The 23,203-nt window shown below is 43.7% G+C and overlaps 1 protein-coding gene across 3 annotated transcripts in view; it reads left to right on the top strand.

Annotated features, from left to right (window-relative positions):
* Positions 1 to 23,203, top strand: part of Intu (inturned planar cell polarity protein) — a 75,874-nt gene that overhangs the window by 10,078 nt on the left and 42,593 nt on the right. For all 3 annotated transcript variants that reach the window (XM_087899518.1, XM_087899517.1, XM_087899516.1), the window contains exons 2-3: positions 12,474 to 13,012; positions 20,893 to 20,978. In XM_087899518.1, coding sequence (XP_087755644.1) covers positions 12,474 to 13,012; positions 20,893 to 20,978 — 625 coding nt within the window. The remainder of the gene's footprint in view (positions 1 to 12,473; positions 13,013 to 20,892; positions 20,979 to 23,203) is intronic.

The following is a 23,203-nucleotide window of genomic DNA, read 5'->3' as shown; positions in this document are numbered from 1 at the left end:
GGGTTTACCTGACTTACGATTCCAGGCTACCATTCATTACTAAGGGAAGTCAAGGCAGGGCCTTGAAGACAGGTCTGCTTGCTCTTTATTCTACAACAATCCCTCCAAACCCAAAGACCTCACTTCACAGCCACCAAAGCTTCAAGGCAGAAAGCTTGGAGGGCGGTGCGGGTCGGCACACGGGCAAGCTTAGGCTCAGCTGGCTTTCTTGTGTAGTTTCAGGACCACAGTGGGTTGAGACCTCCATCAATTAACAGTCCCTACAGAGCTGCCCACAGGTCCATCTGATCTAGGCAGTTCCTCCGTTGAGATTGTCTCTAGGTTGTATCAAGTTGGCAGTTAACACTAACCCGGACCCGGTTATTTCATGAGTTCCCCAGGAGGAGATGATACAGAACCTTATTTAGTTGTGCTCTGGGAAGCCTTGGACTGACATTCCCACGTTTGGTTTCTCCACATCTTAGTCACACATGTTAGCCTGGACACCACGTCTAGTGTTCCTATGGGCATAGGAATGCTATCTCTGGAAGTCCAGACTCACTCCTGACAGGGCACCCAGCATCCAGTGGGATTTTCTAGAAATGAATAACCTGAGAACCTTGTAGTAGGAAAACTTTAAGTGTCTCATGATTCAGAATGCATGTGTCGGTGTCTTTCCTAGTCGTTCGTCAGTCACTCCTAATATTCTAGTGTCCTTGTCCTGATGGCACACCACTATGTAAAGTGTGGTCTGTATTCCTTTGGTCTGTATTTTGAGTTCTACCAAAAATCAGATTTTTATGCCTGTCCCTTATTGATGTGTGTGACGTGAAGGTAGAATTGCCAACCTGTCCTGGGAAACGTTTGTTCAAATCTTGTTAAAATATTAGGTTTTTCCTGCCTTAAGCAACAGGCACAGTGCGAGCTGGATCATTCCAGTTGCTTTCTGACTTATCTTTTTGTAAGTTACGGTTTCATGCATGTTTGTGCTTAAAACACAGAGTGACCTGCATATGATTGTCAGAAGTTTATTAATTTTGAGGTGAAATTGCTTTAGGATGACATTATGGTAGGGTTTTAAAAATTATTTTCATGTATGCCTGTGAATGCAGGTGTGTGTGTGTGTGTGTGTGTGTACACATATGTGTGAGTGCTTGCTCACAGTTTCCATAGCACAAGTATGGAGATCGGAAGACCACTTGGACGTAGTTAAACCTACCATGTGGGTTCAAGGTATCAAGCACAGGCTTGCTGAGCCGTTCCTCGAGCCCCAGGTCACTCCTTTAATAATTTGTTTTAAGCTTGTTACGATAGAAGGAGGTTTTAGGTTGATGCTGTTATGTCTAAACCTCAGGAAGGCTTCAGAGACAAAACTGTCGGGAGAATTGGGTTAAGGGAACCACTGACTGCTTCAGAATTTAAATAATGGAAGCCAGACTTTTCCTTAGTGGTGATGCCAGACTTCCTTGCTTTGGTCTGCACTTACCATTTCATCGGAGCAACATTGATTAGTTCGTGTTGGCCAGAAGCTGCTGACTTTATGACATTGATTTTTAATTTTTTAAAGTGGTTTTGTTTTGCTTTTTTGTCATTGTTAGTTTTATAACTAGGGCTGGCAGGCAAGAAGAGGAGTGGTGGCAAAACAGATTTGGCTGAAAAGGCCGAGAAACTTCTATCTGAAATAAAATTGGCTAGAGAAGAAAGCAAATGGCTCCTTTAAATCCTGCCTGAGATCTGAGGCAGCTGTGCAGACCTGCATATACATCCATCAGTGCGGCACATTAAGTCTCACCCGGCTGCTTCCCCACGTGTCCGAGACCACGTGCCCCTCTTTCCCTATAGCCGCTTGCTTTCTGTCACCATAAGCGCCTTCATGTTTTCCAGAGTTTTGTAAAGATGTATTCAGTTTCTGTTTTGTTTACCTTCCTTTTCTTGGGGTAATTTTATTGGTCCTGCAGTGGTTCATCTCTTTTATCTGAGTAGGGTTCCTTTGTTTGTCTAGATCAATGTTTACTTTTTTCTTAGGTTTTGACATGGATATGAATAACTTAGGGGATCAAAATATTTCATTGAAATTCATGATACCTTTCTGCCATTATGCCCTGTTCAAGGTAATAGTTCCTCCTTTTTTCTCCTGTTCTGAACCTGGACTTTTAATTAGTTTTTTTTTTTTAAGTAAACTCATGTAGTTTAATAAGATGAGTAGCACAGAACAGAATAATGATGAAAATGGTGACTCCCGGCTGTCACCTCACCTTACTCCACTTCTAGCTCAGTGTGTTGAGGAGAATTCTCACCCATCCTCTCACCACCGCTTTCTGCTTTAGGTCTTTAGGTGGTGAGTCTCTCGTTGTCCCGGCTCTGGGCTCTGGGCTCTGTGCTGTGCTACCATCCCTCATTCCTCCCCATCTCCCCATTTCCACTCTGCCTTACGCAAAGCCTCACGCTCCGGGCTTCCTTCTAACAGATGTAGACTTTATGCTTCTGTTGCCAGTCGTTCCTCCAGCCAACTGCAAGAGTTTACTTTTCAAACACAGTTCTACTGATGGGAGAGAAGTCCATTTCATTCTTTTCCCCATCAGTGATCCCGTTCTGATTTTCTGGATTCCGTAGGCACCCCAAATTTAACATCCAGATCTAAAGATTTGCCACTAAGATCCCTAAGATCAAGCGAGTTAGCATTCCAGCATGGAGAGGGAAGAGGTTCATCAATCCCTACCCCTGACTGAAGTACTGTGGACAGCTGGTGGTTTCTGGGAAAGGGTGAGTCAGCTTTCTCTAAGGGTATGGTCCCTAATATGTAGACCGTGCTCCAGTGGGTGGCCCTACATCCAGGAGTGCATAGGCAACACTATTAAACATGATGGGTCCTTAAATAATAATAGGTTGTGGGGATAGAGGTGAGGGGGCATCTGGGAATAGTTAGGGGGAGGAGTTGGGGTGAATATGATCAGAATACAATTTTGTGAAATTATCAAAAAATTAATAAAGATGTATTTAAAATAAAACTTTAAAAGACAGCACAGTTCTAAACTACTTTCCTGTTCTACCCAAAATCTCAGTAACTCCTCATCCTTAGATTCCTTAGGATAACTTCGAAAGTTCTTTTTTCTGGCTTAGCTCATCTTCGTTATGTGTGTGTGTGGTGTATGTATGCATGTGTGTGTGTGCCCATGTGCTCACCGAGACCAGTGGCGGATATTGGGCCACTTGTCTGTCTCACTCCTAATTCCTTAAGAAAGGGTTCTCCCCACAGCCAAGCACTGGGCCAAACTTGGGGAGTCTTGCTGAAGAGAGGAAGGAAGGATTGTATGAACCAGAGGTGTCAAGGACATCACAAGAAAACCCACAGAAACAGCTAACCTGGGCTCATAGGAGCTCACAAGAGTCTGGACAGACAATCAGGGAACCTTCATGGGACCACCCTTGGCCCTCTACATATATGTGGCAGTTGTGTAGCTTGGTTTCCTTGTGGGACTCCTAGCAATGGGAACAGGTGCTGTCTGTAACACTTTGACTGGCTTTGGATCCCCATACTGGGTTACCTTGCCCAGTCTTAATACGTGGAGAAGAGCTTAGTCCTATTGCAACTTGATATGCCATGCTTTGTTGACACCCATGAGAGGCCTGCCCTTTTCTGAACAGTAATAGAGGAAGTGTGGATTGGGATTGTGAGGTGTGGAGGGGAGACGGAGGAAGGAATAGGAGGAGAGGGGAACTGCAGTCAGGATGTAAAATAAGTGAATACATTTTTTAAAAGAAGAAAGAAAGGGTCTCCCACTGAACCTGGAGGTAGACTGGCAGTCCACAAACCCCAATGATCCTCCTGTTCACACCTTACAGTGCTGGGGTACCAAGCCTAAGTGGCCATCTTCCCTTCAACCCACTGGGTTCTAGTTCTGGTCCTCATGCTTATAGAACAAGCTCTCTGACCGATGAACCAGCTCCCCAGCTCCCCAGCTCCCCAGCTCCCACCTTCACCTTCCGAGCTACTTGGGTTCTACTGCACCGAAATGTTCACCTGCTCTTTTATACCTGTAGCGTTTTACATTTTGTTCCGTGGCTTTGAAACCTCTTTTCTGTTTCTACTCATCAGCATCACCGAAGGGCTCCACTCAAATGTTACCTTCTTCTTAATTTCTCTACCTTTTACCCTCTAGTAGTGTGTGTGTGGTTCTTGTGTTTCTACTATTCAGTTTGCTCTCTGGACAGCTGAATCTTCAAAAGTGCAGTAGGCTTAGCAGCCCATGCCTGTCATCCTGAAAACTATGGAGGCAGAGGCAGGAGAATTGCAATTCTAAGCCTAGCTTGGGCTACATAGCAAGATTTCATCCCACAATGAATAAAATAAAAGTACATTAAAGCCTTAGAATAAGCATGAATGTGCTGCTGGTCTGTGGTTTTGATTCTTCCCACATTAGATCAAATTTCTACTTTGCAGTATGTAGGTGTGCCCATTGGCTGCAGGATAGAAGTAGGAATGGGGTCATTATCGTCATAGCTGCAATGGAGCTGCACTCCTGGTGCAGAAATATGTCACATGCAATGAGTGCTTCATTATGGGTTCAGCTGCTTCTCCATCTTCTCAGACGTGCTTTTCTGTTGTTCCCATGGTGACTGAGGCTAGAAAAACTTCAGTCCACCTGAGGTTGCCACATTCAAGCTGCTGCAGCATCTGGCATGATGGTTTTCCTTTGGAAGACTATCAGAGGTGAAATTCAGATGTTATCAGGGGACCACAGAAAAGCTCAGGCAGACTGACACCTACTGAACATATGCCTGTCAGAATTCATATTAATTCCCTGATGTATTAGATACTTGTCTCATTGCTGTAACAATATGCTTACCTTAAAGAAGGAAGGGCTTATTTGGTTTATAGTTTGGGAGAACAATCCTTCATGGGAGGGAAGTCATAGTAGCCTGTACTTGAGGTGGTGGGTCTCCTCTCATCCATGGTCAAAGATCAGAGATCAGTTAATGGTCAGCCAACTTTCTCCTCTTTATTCAGTCCAAAACCCCAGCTCATGAAATGGTGCCATCCGCATTTGCAGTAGGTCTTTGTACATCAATTAACCCAATGCAGATAATCTCTCATAGGCATGCAGTCTCATGGAGACTTACCTAATCTAGATAGTCATAGCAAATCCAGAGGCTAGCCTAATCTAGGTAGTCATAAAATACCCAAAGACTAACCTAATCTAGATAGCCATAGCATACCCAGAGGCTAGCCTAATCTAGATAGTCATAGGATACCTAGAGGCTAGCCTAATCCAGATAGTCACAGGCCTATCTAGAGACTTGTCTCCTAGGAGATCATGTTGTGTTTTGCATATGAAATGTACCCCCACAGGCTCACATCCTTAAACACTTGGTATCCAGTTGGTGATGCTATCTGGATGGGTGGGGTGGCGAGTTATAAAACCTTTAGGAGATGGAACCTTGATGGAGAAAGTATGTCATGGGGGTGGGCTTTTGAGGGTTTATGGCCTAACCCTATTTGCTGTTTCTCTTTGCTTCCTATATGCAAATGCAATACGATCAGCCAGCTTCCTGCTCCTGTTCACGCCTTCCTTCCTGTTACCATGTCACCCTGCTGTGGTGGATCTGGGCCTCTGGAACTGTGACCTAAAATCCACCTTTTTTCCCTTACGTTGTTTTTGTCAGGATGTTTAATCACACAACAGAAATGATTCTAGGACAGACCCTGAAGCACGATTAATAAAAACTCAGGGTCAAAAACTGGGGCTTAACCTAAAGATCCAAAAAAACAAACAAACAAACAAACAAAAAAACCAGCCACTGACTCTTACCTCAACCTCAGTCTGAAATGGTGATCCTGCCTCCAGGAATCTCAGAATAAGACTGTGTGTGAGAACTGTTTCCTCCTGTTTTATAATCCTCTCTAGGGCTGGGATTAAAGGCATGCACTACCCAGTTTCTATGACAACTAGTGTGGCTACTGGAATTAAAGGTGCATGTCATTGTGGCTACTGGGATTAAAGGTCTGTGTTACCATAACCTGGTCTGTAAGGCTGACCAGTGGGACTGTTTTACTCTCAGATCTTCAGGCAGTCTTTATTTATTAAAATACAATTGAAATAGCACTACATTTTCCCCTTTGTCTAAAATAAAAAAGAAGGCTATAACTAATATAAGAAAACTATATACAATGAGTACAATGACTATACACAATATATAAGGCAATAAATACATCAGTAATGTCTAATCCATTTGCATTTGACAAATTCAGAGAAAATATTTTATATCTTTTATCTTGGTGATTCCAAAGTCTTATACCTAATTTAGTTTCTATTATAACTTGCTTTCTGTGTCTGGCAAACTATAACTGTAGCTATCTAATCTTCACCTCCCTCAGAGACCCAAGAAGGAAATAATATTAACTGAGTAAGCAGGAAGTGCAAGCAAAATATGTGAGCAATGACAAACAGCTGGCTGCCTGGACAGTCACACAAAGTTCCTCTGCAACACTGGGGTATCCATCTTCAGCCTACAGGCCTACCATATCTGATAGACTTTTCTGTGAAGCAGGATATTTTGTGTCCTGCTTGTCTAATTAGGACAGCATAATGTCAGCACTCAAGGCCAGGGCATTTTCTTGCCCAGTGGCTTACTTTTACCACAAAGAAAGTAAACTCCATGTGGAGTTTCTTCAATGCCCATTATCTTCTCTGAAGTAGATTGGTGCTGCCAGGAGCAGACCTGAGTCATTGTCATAAAAAAGAAGAACCTATGTTATTAAAAAAAAATCTTAAATGTCATATTCTGTATATCTCTGAAGTGTTTGAAGATGACCTGTCTGTCTAAATTAATCTTTGTTTGACCTTGAAAACATACCTAATATGACTACAAGTTCAATTATACTAAGTGATAACTACTAACCTATATTTCTTTATTATTTTAAACAGTTGGTAATAATAATTTTCACAAACTAGAAATTTGCATTGCATTGTTAAATGAGCTGTATAGGTACAATACCTTGAACAAGATTAGAAATGTATGTACAGTATGTTCTCACAAAAATAATCTCAAATTTGTATCAATATACAAAAGTAAAACCAATATAAAACATTTAAAACTAATAGTTTTTTTTAAAAAAATAGATTCAATAATTTACCTTTTTATCTTATATCTATATCCCCATTTTTCCTTTTATTTTTCTTTCTTTCATTTAGTTAGTTAAAAAACCAAGAACCTTGAATCTAAGTTCCTCTGTTTAGCTTTTTTCCCTGACCATTATCAATAACAACTTATAACAAACACATTAAAAAAAACAAACATCCATAATCCATTTTTTTGGGAATGTAGGTGTAGTTTTCTAGGCTACTTCCTGCTGATTGGGGTGCTGATAAGCTTATGGAGACCCAAAGAAAATTTAGGATTATGGTCAAGTCCTTATTGGAGTATTCTATGAGGCTGAATCATCTCAGCCATCAGGGCTGATGTTGTTCTGGATATAGAACTCAGAGGAAACTGCAACAAATGTACTCTGAAAGGTTGGATCATCTGGGTCATCTGTTCCCACTGGAGATTTCTCAGGGGGTCTTCCTTGAACAAACCGTATTTTTCTTAACCAAGAATGAATCCGCAGCCTCTTACTTCCTGTGGAAAGAAAAGCAAAACCATTTCTCTAAAGTAACATATCTTTTGACTTAAATTTTGTAGTCAAGACATTTTGATCAAACCTTATTCTTCTTAACCCAGAATGATTCTACAGCCTCTCACTTCCTTTAGAAACAAAAGCAGAATCTTTTCTCCAAGTAACATATCTTTTGACTTAAATTTTGAAGTCAAGGCATTTTCAAAATATATAGGTTGGATTAATCTAACAGCATTAATAATCAAATGACTTTTAGCCGCTATTACTCCTTCCCCAAAGTCAAACAATTCAAAGAGAACACAATAAATTACAGTATCCAGATTCTCTGTGTATTTTCCATCTTTACATGGAAGTTAAGCCAGTGCAGATGGGAGCTGGGAGTACTAGTTTTTCTCCCGAACCCAGGTGGCTAGGTTTGGGTCCAGATACTAGACCTGGAATTTTAATCCCAACTCTGACCTGGGCTGGTGGCTAAAAAGCCTCAGGAAAGGAGCATTTTTGTGAATTCATACCCCAAAAGGTTAGATGCCAAATGAAGCACAATTAATAAAAACTCAGGATCAGAAATTGGAGTCAACCTAAAGCAAAACAGTCGGCCACTGGCTCTTACCTTGACCTCAGTCTGAAATGACAATGCTGCCTCCAGGAATCTCAGTATTCAAGACTGTGTCTTGAGAGCTGTCTCCTCACGTTTTATATTTCTCTCTAGGGCTGGAATTTAAGAGTGCACCACTAAGATTAAAGGCATGCACCTCCCAGTTTCTATGACAACTAGTGTGGCTCCTGGGATTAAAGGCGTATGTTACCACAATCTGGTCTGTAAGGCTGACCGTGGGGCTGCTTTACTTTCAGATCTTTAGACGGTCTTTATTAAAATAGAGTTGAAAGGCCCCATACAAGACCCCATAATGTTGACATTGAGATTAACCATCACCTCATCACCCCTTGTTTAGTTTGTTACTCTGTATGTTTACACTTGTCCTGCTGTTACACCTGCTAGTATCATTTAAGTACACGGTGACCACTTTGGGAAAAATGCACTGTTCTTTTCTCAAGAGGAGGAGGATGTAATTATTTGGGATAGTGAAAATGTCCATTTTACTTAAATGGGGAAATGTGCAGATCAGGATACGTACTGTGTGGATCTTCTCAAGATCCATGTGGGCAGAAAATGTAGCAAGTATACAGGGCCAGGCACTGTGGTAAAAGAAAACACTTCTGCTGTGTTATCTGGATGGCTCAGCAGATGAAACTGCTTGCTGCTAAGCCAGACAACCTGAGTTCGATTCCTGGGACCCCCATGATGGAAGAGCAGAATGGACTCCACAAATTGTTCTCTGCTCTCACACATGGCACATATGTACTTGCACATACACTTGTAAATATATACAATAGTAATAAATAAAACACAAAGTTAAAAAAACAAACAGAAACCTTTGTTTTGTGGGGAAAAGAAGCTGAAAAAGAACCCATGATGATGCATATGGAAGGCATAAAAGAGAAATGGCGGGGGAGAGTTAGGGAGCTAAAGAAAAACGGGAGTTAACAACTGGGCATTGGGCAGACATCGCCTTAACCAGGAGGTGGGCGTGGGAGACCACGCAAGGGCTGAGAAACTCACAAACCACAGAGACGAGGGAGACCTGATGACAAGCAGCAACACGATCTGCTGGGTGGAATCCTGGAACCCAAACAGAGCGGTAATAAAAGAGCCGTAACAGCTAAATGGAGTCTGGAGTCAGCTCACAAGCCAGCATTAGCGTCTTACTGGCAAGCGAGTAACAGCTGGGTAAGATGTTAACACAGGGAAACGGGGTTTTATGGGAACACAGGAGCACCTTTGCAACCTTCTTTAACTCAAAAATGAACCCAAATTAAAAAAAAATTCTTTTAGAGCAGGAATTAAATCTAGCTGTTTCAGTTCACATTTTTGTAGTGACTTCAAGAGTCAGCAGTAATGTACTTTTTTGTTACTTTATAAATAATACCAATCAAAATTTCCACTTTCTTCCCTCCTGCTCCCCCACTCCCCCTCTCTCCCTCCCCCTCCAGTCCTAAGAGATGAAGGGTACCCTGCACTGCTGGAAGTCCAAGGCCCTCCCCCCTCCATCCCGCACACATGACAGTACACAGCTGTTTGTGACTTCAGTTTCTGGGGACACGACACCCATGCACATAAAATAAAAATAAATTAATTTTAGAAAAGGTTATTGTTCACTTGTCACTGAAAGGCTTCCAGGAAGCTCATAGCTATCTGGAATCTTCAGATCAGAACTGTGAGATGCTAACCACTAACTTCAAGGATAGGTGAGGGTGAAGCGCCCGATATATGTGCCTGGTGATCTAAGTGCCACGGAGCATCTAAAGTGATGCCATGTATTGGAACCATCTAGACCAGTGAAGTGTTAGTTTTGGTGTCTTTAGCCACCTATTGCTTTACTTTTTTATGATTAATGTACACTTGAAAAGTCTGTGTTACTAACCAGCTATAAAGACTGTATATATTAACAGTCTTTATACAGACCGTGTGTTACTAACCAGCTATACGGACCGTGTGTTGCTAACCAGCTATACTGACCCTGTGTACTAACCAGCTATATAGACCGTGTGTACTAACCAGCTATACTGACCCTGTGTACTAACCAGCTATACAGACCGTGTGTACTAACCAGCTATATAGACCGTGTGTACTAACCAGCTATACGGACCCTGTGTACTAACCAGCTATACGGACCGTGTGTACTAACCAGCTATACGGACCGTGTGTACTAACCAGCTATACGGACCGTGTGTACTAACCAGCTATACGGACCGTGTGTACTAACCAGCTATACGGACCATGTGTACTAACCAGCTATACGGACCGTGTGTACTAACCAGCTATACGGACCGTGTGTACTAACCAGCTATACGGACCGTGTGTACTAACCAGCTATACGGACCGTGTGTTACTAACCATCTGTACAGACCATGACAGTGATAGGATAGGATATTTTGGGAATTTATTTTTATGGTATTCAGAAAGCAGTACTTGACAAAAATTTAATACAAAAATCAGAGTTTCTAATAAACACTTAGGAAAGCAAAGGAGACTTCTGTTGGGTGAACGATTAGAACATAGATTACACACCCTTTCCTGCCTGGGCGCTCAGCTTAAGACTCTCCCACATGGTGACAAACCAGTGTCTCTTCAAAGAATGGCAGTCGGAAGGCAGCCTGTGCCTCAGAACAGAACAGGGCCATCAGTTTATTGCCACAGCATGGGTGTTGTTGCCGTTTAATGCTGTGTCCATTTTAATGGTAATAATTTGGGCACTTAACAACCGACTTCCCATCTATCCCCTTTTACAGCCACAGGATGAGTTATGTAAAGTGTGGCTTTACTCCCCTTACTATTACTGCTAATGAGGCGTTGTGCAGAAATTAGAGGTTACAGCTAGGCTCATTACAGACTATGATTATAACTGGTTGGTTTCGGCCATGGCTGCAGTTTGTGGAAAGATGAATGCTGCTTTTTTGGAAATTGTTATCTAAACAAAATACATGATGCATGGCTTCCTTCTAGCCTGAAGCCATCCCAAGTGTTCCCCATGCAGATAGGACGCTTACCCGTGTTTTCCAGGCAGCTGGCTTCTGTGGGTTCAGTCAATACTTTCAATGACTAATGTGAATTTTGAGATGTCCAAAGTGAGCTATAACCACACGGTGGCTGGGTTAGTGGCGCACGCGCGCACGTGTGTGTGTGTGTGTGTGTGTGTGTGTGTGTGTGTGTGTATGAGCGCGTGTGCCCACAAGCACATTTGGGTGTTATGGCACGTTTCCCCAGGTGTACACACGTAGAGGCCAGAGGTGATATTACTGGGCCTTTATTGCACTCTGCCCTACTTTTTGAGACAGAGCCTCTCACTGAACCTGGAGCTCGCCCTTGGAGCTAGACATATGCTACCATGTCGTTGTGTGAGGGATTTTTCTCAGAAGATACAACACATATGTGTTTACTCACTGCAGAGTAGACAGCAGTGTCTGACTTGGTGAGTCAGCGAGGATCTGTGGGGTTCACTAAAAGGACTTATAAGGGGTTACTTTCAAGGGGCAATGCATCACCCCAGAATGTATGGAGACTCGAGAAGCTGCAAACCTAGAGCCCTCTGCACAGCATGTAGACAACTTCACAGTCTCAAGCATCTCCCCGGTGCACAGCATGTAGGTGGCTCCCCAGGCCCAAGCATCTCCCCTCTGCAGCTGCTGTTTAGAATCTCTTCCCCAGCAGTTCCTGCTCTTTCTGTAAATCTGGGCCTTCTAAAATTGCCAAGCTTTTACTTTCCCAGACATGTGACATTTTCTTTATCTCTTGAATCTCCTGAGCCTCCCCTTCCCTCCTAGAGGGAGTATGTTAATTCAGAGGACTCCACTGTGCAATATCTTCCCTGAGTCCGGCTTTTTATGTGGGTGCTGGGGATCTGAACTCAGGTCCTCATAGTTGCACAGCAAGTACCTTACCCACCGAACCATCTTCCCAGCTTCTAAATTAATTTTGCTGTTGTTTTGCTTTGTTTTTGGTTTTTGAGATAGGGTTTCACTCTGTGGCCTGGAACTCACTGTGTAGCCCAGGCTAACCTTGAATTCATGACAGTCCTCCTGCCTCAGTTTCCTAAGTACTGGAATTACAGGTGCGAGCCTGAATTAGTTTTATTTTAAAAGTATAGTCCAATAGATTATAGAAAAGGTTCTTTTCCTTCCCCATTTTCATTGGTTTTCTTTGGTAACACTCTGCCTGCTTGATCCGTCCCCCCCTTTTTAAAACTCTAACCCCGCCCCCATCTCTCTCTTTCTCACGTTGGGTGACCGTGCAGGTGACCTTTCCTCTCTCACACAGTGATCTGGAGCCCGAGTGGCTGGACAGTGTGCAGAGGAATGGCGAGCTGTTTTACCTGGAACTGAGTGAGGACGAGGAGGAGAGCCTCCTTCCGGAGCCACAGACCGTGAACCACGTCAGGTTCAGTGAGGAGGAGGTCATCATTGAAGAGGATGACTCCAGAGAGAGAAAGAAGCATGAACCCACGCTCAAGCGCTTCACCAAGATCCTGAAGAGCAAACGACTTTTACCTAAGCGCTACCACAAAAAGAACAGCAATGACAATGGGCCGGTGTCCATTCTGAAGCATCAGTCCAACCAGAAGACCGGGGTCACTGTGCAACAGCGGTACAAGGATGTGACTGTCTATATCAACCCCAAAAAGCTAACGGTCATCAAACCCAGGGAGCAGCTCAAACTCCTGGAAGTGCTGGTGGGAATCATCCATCAGAGCAAGTGGAGCTGGCGGAGGAGCGGGAAGCCGGCTGATGGAGAGAGGCTTGTGGTGCACGGCCTGTTGCCAGGAGGCTCTGCCATGAAGAGCGGTCAGGTCCTGGTTGGTAAGTGCTGCGGCAGCTCCAGTCCTGGTTTGCAGAGATGCGTGGTTAAGGGCAGTGCCCTGTGATCCACAGTGTAGAAGGCAGGATTTACAGTCCCTAAGTAAAGTCGGTACAAATGATCTTAAAAGGAGTGCTTCTGTGTGACAGAAACACGCACCTAGTTCAGGCCAGGGAGCAGAGCTCATCTTCAAGTTTTGAATAGTATAATTTTATTTCATCTTGCTTATGATTGCTGACAAGGAGAAGAAGCTAAGTTGATTATACAGTGATCATTTAGGCTGGAACAGCTGTATCCAATAACATAATGCAAAATATATAATTTATGAATAAAAATACTTTTAAATTGTATGTTTGCACTGAGGACACCAAGTTCTTGGAGTGGCTGTAGACTGTCAATTGACCTTCTTAACGACAGTGGTATTATATGTAAGTTCCTTTATAAGGGCACTTCTCTAAAATACCCCAGTTGTGAGAGGAAAAATACAAATTATTTTGAACATTTTAAGATGCATATTTTTGCATTACTGATTTTAAGTCATGTGATTTAATGTGAGTTAATTTGTGACCTCATTCTACTTTATAATGATAGACTAATCAAATGTGAAAATATATTCTTTTTACAGTTATTTATTTCTTTGTGCCTGGGCATATGTTCCTGGCATGTGTGGAGGTCAGAGGGCAACTCGTGGGAGTAGGTCTCTCCTGCCATCATGGGTTCCAGGCTTGGGCATCACCAGACTAGTTGGCAAGTGTGTTTACTCACTGAACATCTTGCTGGCTCTGGAAGCGCATTCTTAACAAAACTTCAAACCCGTAACTGCCCTGAAGTGTGTCTATCTTCTCAGCTGGCCCAGCCTAAAACAGGAGTTTTAGAAACATGTTCAAATCCGTCTGGCCTGAAGTCTAAATCACATTGTTTGTTCATTGATTCAGAACGCATCTGACTGTTAAGTGTCAGGTGTGTGAAGTTTACAGTGACGATCTGACTGCTGGTGTGAAGGAGCTCATGTAATAGCGGGAGGAGGATGTCAGAAATAGACAGCATCACAGTGTGACAGATGACATGACAGCATCACAAAGCGAATTCTAAGGACACATGTCTGAAGGATCTCTGTCAGTGCATGGATTCCAAAATGCATATCCACATTTTACAGCGAGATGTGACCCAGCCAAAGCAGCAGCTGTGATTCGGAGAGAGACCCTGTCTCCGGGAAAGAAAGATAGAGGAAGACTCCAGCTTTTTGAGTAGCCTCTGCGTGTACATAGGGACAAACTCCCACACACTTGTGCATGTAACACACACACACACACACACACACTTCTCATAGAGAAAAGGCCACACAAGAAGGATAGAACATTGAATTCTGGGGAAAGGATTGACCTTCCAGTGTTTCGTTTGTCTGCACTAGCATTTATTCTAGCTGCTGTAGCTCTGGGAGCTTTTAATGGATGAAAGCCTCCTTATCGAGGAAGCCGTGCTTAGGAAGTGCATGAAAGTATAGGAAGACGCTCGGGCAGCGATAGTGCTGTTCCATCATCATTGCTGCTCCACCAGACGTGTGGTCTGGATACAAGTGCATGTGGAATGGCTTTGCACATACTCAGGGGAGAGCTGAGGATGGGAACATTTAATTTGGGATGTTCATGTTGGTATATATGGGTTTGAGGAGCTTCAGAAAGAGCAGCCCCATGCAGAGACTGTGTGTGAACTTCAAGCGCTGTGCCCTTGTATAAAATAACTGCTGTTCATCACAATTCAAGACCCTCAACTACGCTTGTGATCAGGAAAGACCAGGGGCACCGGCCAAGCTGTTGCCCATAGTCTGTTCTTGTGGTATACTTCTTTATATACCAGATAGTATTTTCAGCTTTAGGAGGATTTTGGTTTCGAATCTTTAGTTATTTTTCCACCTATTATTTTAAAGTGTCGACAGTGTTTTATATTATGTATTGGGTTGTTTTTGTGTGTCTGTGTGTTTCCCTGGCACACACTTCTCCATTATCTCTAATACTGGAGGTGTAAATTTTACAGCGCATCCTAGACAGTCTCAAGTCATTATATTTGTTTATTTTTCAGATTAGACTTCAAGGGGATGCACTGTTACTAAGCTAGCTTTGCATGCAAATGTTGGGTATGCACATAAACACGTTGAGCCTTCCTCACAGATGTACCCCAAAAACTAGGATTACAGTTGTGTGCCATAAAACCTGGCTTAAATTTTCCTTAGCAAATAAAAAGGTATCTTCTTTCCGTGTCTGCATTTGATGACTTGAGATGTCTCAGGGTCTCAGCTCCATCAGTAACTGAGATTGTCGGTCTCGGTATTCCAGGTGACGCAGTTAGGATGTTGTGCACAGCCACCCACTATGGCAATACGCATGTACACATCTTGCTCTCTGGCCTCTTTCGATGAGTGTGGCTTGCCTGCTGTAAGTGCGCCTGTCATTAGTGAGACAGGCCAGTGATGTTTCTCTTAGTCCTTTCACAATGGCAGAACCCATCCTGCACGTACTTTCTTTGCTTAGGTCTCGGAGACTTCCATCCTTTGGGGGTGGTGCCAGTATTTCCTGCTCGCCTACATTTCTGTTTCTAAGAATTTTCTGAAAGCGTGGCAATCAGCTGGAAGCAGTAGCCAGCTGGTATCATTCAGACCAGAGCAAACAGAATTTACTCTTACCTACATCGTGGAAGCTGCCTTGGTGGGGCTTTTTTCTTCAATATAATTTATTTTTGGTTATATTTGGATTTTGTTTTCTTTGGGGACTGAACATGAGTCTTTTGACCTTGGCTTCTTGGGGGGGGGGAGAAGTAGGAGGAGTGGGTGCCAGGCCAGCTGTGCTTCACAGGCTCGTAGGTGATGGAGACAGAACTCACCTGTAGCTTGGTTCCTACCTGCTTGAAGGTCTTGCCATCGTATGTGCCCACCATGCTGCCCACCACACTGCCCATTTCGGGCAGGATGACCATGTTCCTCAGGTGGATCTTCACCACCGGGGGCTTCTCCATGGGTGGTACCTCTTTCTTGCCCTTTGTCAGGCACGTCAGTAGGGGGTCCTGCTTCTGCGCTGCCTCAGGTGGGAACTGTACAGCTGCATCAGCTGCTGCTAGGACATATCCAGCAGCTGGTTCAGGTCCAGACCGTGGTAGGTGAACAGTCTGTTTCTTCTCCACTTCCACCGTCTTGCTGGCTTCTGGGAGTGGGGCAGGTGGATAACTGTTTGTTTTTGTTTGTTTGTTTGATGATAAGGGAGAGAAGGAAATCATGTATTCCCTATTTATAAATAATATTTATCTATTCATTATTTTTTATTGTTTTCTGTTTTGTTTTCTTTTTTGTTTTGGGGGGTGGTTTGGGTGTTTTGTTTTGTTTTGTTTTGTTTTGAGGCAGGGTTTCTCTGTAGCTTTGGAGCCTGTCCTGGAATTAACTCTATGTAGCCCATGGGTTGGTCTCAAACTTTTTATTCTCCTGCCTCAGCCTCCCAAGTGTTGGGACTACAAATGTAACACCATCATGCTTCTTTCACACATTAACTTTTCCAGATTACCACCCCTCCCATGAAGATTATTTCTGATAAAGAATGAAGCTTTTAATTCCATGCTATACTGTATAGTTTCTTAAGTCCTCAACTGTGGATTTGTTTTCTGTGACATAAGTGGCTTATGTTTTTCTTTATATTTTTGAAGATGTGTGCTCACTTTTCAGAAATGTTCTTGAGGTATACTATCTATTCCTAAGTGTACATTGGTCATTTCCATCTGTGTGTTGTCCTGTTTAACTGCCTCTTTGGGTTAAGATTCAACATTTTCCGTACCTAGATGTCTCTTCTGCATGCCTAAGGTCAGTCAGCATCCCTTTGTGAATGGAAGTGTGTGTGTGTGTGTGTGTGTGTGTGTGTGTGTGTATTCTCTTGTGTCTCATTATTTATAGCCTCTGTGACTTAAGCTATATCTATGAGAAGTATTCCTGTTGGGCTGTGGAATTGGCCCAATGACTAAAGCTCTTACTGCATGGAATTTTGTGTTTAGATCCCCAGCCACCACGTAAAGCCAGATGCAACAGGACGCATGAGTGATGTTGGTGCTCCTGTGCAGGAGGGAGGTTGAGACAGGAGTCTCCGGAAGTGCATGGCCAGCGAGTCTGGCATGTGCAGCAGTGGTGAACAGGAGACCCTGTCTCAAGCAAAATGGAATGTTAGGACCAACATCCAATGTTGTGGCCTTCACGTGTACAATGTGGCTTGCAAGCAGCACCCCCAACCCCCCCACAACGATTCCTTATTTTTTTTTTTTAAGCTTGCTTGGCACACACAGGGGAAATGGGGGACAAGTGGACTCTGACTTTCTTTCTTTCTTTTTAAAGATTTATTTATTTATTATGTATACAACATTCTCTCCATGTATGCTTGCATGCCAGAAGAGGGCACCAGATCTCATTACAGATGGTTGTGGGACACCATGTGGTTGCTGGGAATTGAGCTCAGGACCTCTGGAAGAGCAGTCAGTGCTCTTAACCTCTGAGCCATCTCTCCAGCCCCCAATTCCTTCTTTTTAAGAGAAAGAAAAGGAAGTCTCACGTGGCTGACATGCAGAACTCCTTTGCGTTGTTTGTTGTGTTTGGTTCTGGTGTTTTCTTGACACAGGTTCTCACTGTGTAGCCCAAGCTAACCTAGAATTCACTCTAGTACAGTCTGCTCTCAAGCCTACAGCCCTCCTGCCTCAGCCCTCATGTGCTGCAACTACGGCATATCTGCCATGCTTGGCTAATATTCATTTTATATAGGCTTTATATAGTCTTTATGTAGACTTTATATAGTTTTTTCATTCCACTGTTGTTGAACCTTTTTTTTTTTCAATTAAAATATTCGAAATGCTTTTGTTAAATATAGGTTTGGTTTTTGTGAACACTTACTATGTTGTTCTCTATGAATTTTCATTTTCTTTTTGGAATAGATTTTTATTTCCCCGTTTGTACTCCTGTATCTTTCTGATTTTCTTGTGGACAGCGTCTCTGTCCTGTTCTGTCCCCAACAGCATTTGGCTTTTCCCTTTTCATGCTTTTCTGCTGCAAGAGAGGGGCTAGAACACAGAGTTTGTTGGAAGCACAGGATTTTAGTCTGTGGGACGGAGGCATTAACAGCTGCTACTCAGGAGTAAACTGTTCATCACTGACAGACCTGGGCCCGTGTTCTCATCCCCACTCAGTCTCGTAGGCCTGCTGTGTTGGTTGCTTATACACATGGGGACAGCACCAAAGGATTTATTTCTCATTGAAAAAAATAGAGGAAAATAAATTGTTTATGCTATTCAAAATATAATTTAGACATGAGTTTCACTCTGCAGCAGTGTATAATTTAGCCCATTTGATTCATTTCTGGACATTTATCTTGAAAAACCATTCAGAACAGATAAGCAAATAAGATAGAGCTGGCCGATCACATCCGGCTTACTGCCTGCATTTATATAGCTTGTCTGAAAGGCTTAAATAATTTACAGCATAGGAAAAGTATTTAGAACCCAAATATGGGTGTTTGGAAATGAAATATTATTGCACATAGCCCCAACCATTTATTTGTTGTCAGTGGCTGAGTTCAGATGGAGCTGGTGGAAGAGCTGAGCAGTTGAACACAGACCATTCATCCACCAAAGCATGAATAATAGAAGTCTGCTGAGCCTCAATCAAAATAGAAAAACAGGAGCTGGAGACACGAGGACCTGAGTGCAAACATCAGTATTAAAGAGACAAAAGTCGGGCGTTGCTCCCACTTGCCCATAACCCCACTGGTATTGGGGACAGGAAAATATCTGGGGCTTGCTGACTGCCTGCCTGGCTCCAGGTTCTGTGAGAGACTGTCACGGGGGAACACGGCAGAGAGTGACAGAGCAGGGTATCTGATGTCCCCTCTGTCCTTTTCCTCACATGGGTATGCAGACACACATACATGTGTGCATGTATCACACACACATAGGAAGGAAGAAAAACTGGGCACAAAAAGGTTTATTGAAGCACTTAAAAATTAGTTTTCATAATTGAAAGCAGAAAAACGGTCAAATAAGTGTATGGACGTTTATGTTTTAAGTTATGTCATTTGACGAATAAAATTGCAATTCTATAAACTATGTACTAGCACAACAGTTTTTGCTGCTTGAGAGGCTTAAAAAAATATAAGTATTTCATCCTTCATTTTGGTGAACATAGTAAAGACGACTTGGTGTTCAAACATTGTCATAGCTGCAGTGGTAAGGCCAGCAGCCATTCCGAACCTTTCTGCGGTACTTGTCTAGTCTCATGAGGAGTAAAGTTGTGGACGAGGAGGCCACAGTTTTATGTGACCGTTTTCTTAGCCTACCACTGTGGAGGTGTTCTTTTTGACAATTTTTTCCATTTAGAGCGAGTGTGTGTCCTCATCACACTCTACAGAAAGCAGACTTGACCTGTGCTCGAGAGAGAGAGAGAGATTTTCTCTGACATTCAAGCCATGCACTGTACAAATACTCTTGAAAAGATGACAGAACACAGACCCAGAAGACATTCAGAAGCTGTTAGGTTTCTTTAGCCCACTTTAATGCTCCTCAAAGAGTATAAGACTTCCTGAGAGGAGAAAGTTGGTCTTTCCAAAAATCTTTTCTTGATTCTCTTCTGCAGCGGTTTAAGGTGTATAATTTGGAATGGCGAGACGGTCCCCTAGGCGTGTTTGTGGTTTTGTTAACACAGCTTGCTAGGGCTTTGATATTACTTTCAATTACGTTCTTGTGAACTGAAGATCCCAGAGAGAAAGCTACACCTTTGGCTGAAGACTCTGCAAGGCTGAGTGACTGGTTAGAACTTCGCGATTGAGGAGATTTGGGGTGCTGAAGATGTAGCCCCAGGCTGTCTTGGACTGCCATTGCCCTAGTCACTGCCCAGCCCATGTCTGTCTTTTAGGCTCACATAGTGTTCCACATACAGCCTTTGACTGTCAGCTAGAGCTTTTGCAATGTATTCTTAGCAAAGCAGAAGCTCCACCAACCTCCAAGTTCAGACTCTTTCCAGAAAGCATGTGATACTCATAGACCCTCCCCCAAGGTGTGCCAGCCCACCTACCTGGGACCCCACCAATAGATCTGGTAACTGCCCCTGCACTGATTTACAGCTAAATTTTATTCAGGCTCATGTAACCACGGCCACAGCAGAACATGTTTGGGGCGCCCTGAGTCTGAGTTCCTGGACCAGGATCACTCGGGCTTAACCTCAGGATAAATTGACTCTTACTCTGTGTGGGCAAGAGCTGTGTTGTACATCAATAGTTTGAAAGTAAAATTTGATTTTAGTAGTGGTCTCGATTTTGAAATTAGGTAAATACAAGCATCTGAAGAGCAGTCATGGTAAAGATTTTGCCCGAACCATGCTTGTCATGTCGGTATTGTCGGAAGCTGTGGAACAAAGCTGTTCTGCAGACACCAGTCAGTGGTCACAGCAATAGCACAGCACGTTGCCATGTACCACATGGATTTAATTAAAATGTCAGCTGGATTTTTTTATTACTATGGGTGTGAGTGGTTAGATTCAATTTTGTTAAGTGCAATACTTGGTTTATGCTAAAAATTTTCCATTGGTCCTTTGGGTTCACACACCCCTTCGTTACTCTGAGACTGGAAATATCCATATCTTCAAATATTCATGGTTGGCAGAGGTGTGGCGCACTGTTGGGAAGCATAATGGCCAAGCTGGGTGATTGGCTGTGTCATTAATGTTTGGAAAACCTTGGATGAGTCCCTGCAATGTACCACATTTTCCATTAAGCCCTTGTGGTAATCTGGACAGCTGTTTCCTTGTGTCGCGAGTTCAGAACTTTTCGGTTTGGGATATTCACCCAGTTGTCTTCTGTTTTTCTCCTTTTAGGCGATGTCCTTGTTGCCGTGAATGATGTAGATGTGACTTCGGAAAACATAGAGAGAGTTCTGTCTTGCATCCCCGGACCAATGCAGGTGTGGCCATCCCCTTCCCTACTGTGTACGGTGTTGCCTAAAGTACATCCGTTCTGTGCTGGTTTCTTTCTAAGAGGCTGAGGTTCCCTCCCGTGTCGCGGTGAGTGACCCTGAAGCCTGAGCACCGAGGGCAGCTTCACCTCTTGCTAATGCTTAGCTTCGGGACGCTGTCGTAAAAGGACAGGGTGCCTACAAATAAAACACCACAGGTCGAGGGAACAGCGGCAGTGGTGAAAGTAAACACGAGTGCCAGCTTACTCTTAGAGCACCCGTGGGTGCCAGTGGCAGCATAGCTCTGAGAAGAGTCCCTTAAAAGCCGTGGCCAGGTGTGGGGGTGCACCCCTTTAATCCCAGCACTCAGGAGCCAGAGGCAGGTGTGTGAGTTCAAGGCCGGCCTGATCATCATAGTTCCCGGGCAGCCAGGCTATGTAGAGAGGCCCTGTCTCAAAAAATAAATAAGTAAATAAATAAGCTGTGGACTTCATATTCTCTGACTGAAAAGCTCTCATATAAGTTTTTGTTTAGTTTTTGGTTTTTTGAATCTTTCTGTGTAGCCACAGTTGTCTGGAACTCACAGAGATCTGCCTGCCTCTGCCTCTCAAGTACTGAGATGAAGTGTGTGTGCCACAAACTCAGCTAGAAGGTTCGTTGTTTCTCAACATGGCTTTGTTTATTTTAACCCTACTATAGCGTGTTCTCTGAGGCCGTGTACACTGGGAGTTTATGGAGACCGGTGAGAGTGCAAACAGCTCTATGGCCGTCAGGCGATGGTGGGCACTGCTGGGGTTTCCCTCCAGTGCTCTATCACCATGACGCAGTGCCTGAGGAAGGCAACTTTGAAGGGGAAAGGGTATCTCACGGTTTCAGAGGTTTCAGTCTGTGGTCAGATGCCTGTTTTGGGGGAAGGCTGCTGTGAGGAAGGCAGAGCCTTTTTGTATTGGAACAGAGTCGCTCGCTTCCTAATAGCCAGGGAGCAAAAAAAGAGGCAGGATGGCGCTAGGTCCAGAAGTCTTTACCAAGAACATTCTTGCAGTGACCTTACCTCTTCCCATGCTCTTAAAGGCTCCGCCACCTTCCAGTGGTGCCAAATGCTGGCAGCCAAGTCTTTAGCGTGTGGGTATCGAGGAAGCATAAGACCCCAAAATAACTTCATATCCTGGATTCACAGACATGTGCCCATATTTCAATAAAAATGCATTTAGCCCATCTCCAAGAATTTCCAAAGCCTTAGCACATTCTCATTGTTTAAAAGCCTGAGCCCACAAACTCATTGAGACAATGAGAACTCAGCCATGAACCTCCATCAAAATGAAACTAAGATGCTTGTTTCCCAGGTAATGCAGTAAGCATTCTCGTTACATAGGAAGGAACAGGGAAAGGGGGAAGAATCAGACCTAAGCAAGACAGAAACTGAGCAGCCTGCCTGCCGCCTGGGATATACAACAGCCTGGCGCATACTCCAGAGGCCTCAGCGGTCCTGCCTCTGTGGCCTTGCTGACTGCAGCTCATATGGCAGCCATGTTAGACTGGCCCTGCTTCTATGCCAGTGCCCACGTTCCTGTCCTCTCTGGCTTTCTAGGTTTTCCCTTCCAGCTTCAACTTTGCTCTCATAGCTTTCATACATGACTCGCACGTGACTCTCAGGAGCTGCCTACAGAGACTTTGAACTTGCCACACTCTGCGTGACCCATGCTTTTCTTCGAAGTGTTGTTTGAAGCCTTCAGGGCCCTACAACTCTCACGTTCTGCATGCCTGCGACACTAGCATCACATCGTCTGCCACTTGTCAAAATCACCTGAGCCTTGGCTGCAGTGGTTCCTGAGTGCCTTACCAGTTGAACAAGATAAAGAATCCTGGAGAAACAACCCTAAACATGCCTGTGCCATCTGGCTTTTCAGAAGTGTCCTCTTGAAAAAGAGTTACATTGTTAACACTTTTGAGCTGGGGGTGGGATGTGGAGGTGAAGGGAGCCCTCTGGATATCTTTCCTACTGTTCCAGTGCAGAGCCCTTGGTCTCTTTTAGCAATGCCAGTCTCTACAAACTGGCAGCAACTTTAAACATACCCCATTTCTGGCTAAAATATAAATTTTTCGGATATTTCTGTCCTGTTTCCTGCTCCTGATTCCCACTGTTAATCTGGCTAAAATCTGCAAACAGCACAGTGCCACAGTCTGAATGTCATGTAGCCTTGAGATTTCCTGTTAGATGAATTTTCTGCCACCTT

This window comes from Myodes glareolus, chromosome 20 (assembly GCF_982192425.1).
Source record: "Myodes glareolus chromosome 20, mMyoGla1.1, whole genome shotgun sequence".
Lineage (NCBI taxonomy): Eukaryota > Metazoa > Chordata > Mammalia > Rodentia > Cricetidae > Myodes > Myodes glareolus.
Note: the sequence above shows the minus strand (reverse complement) of the source record. Positions and strands in the feature narration are given on the sequence as shown.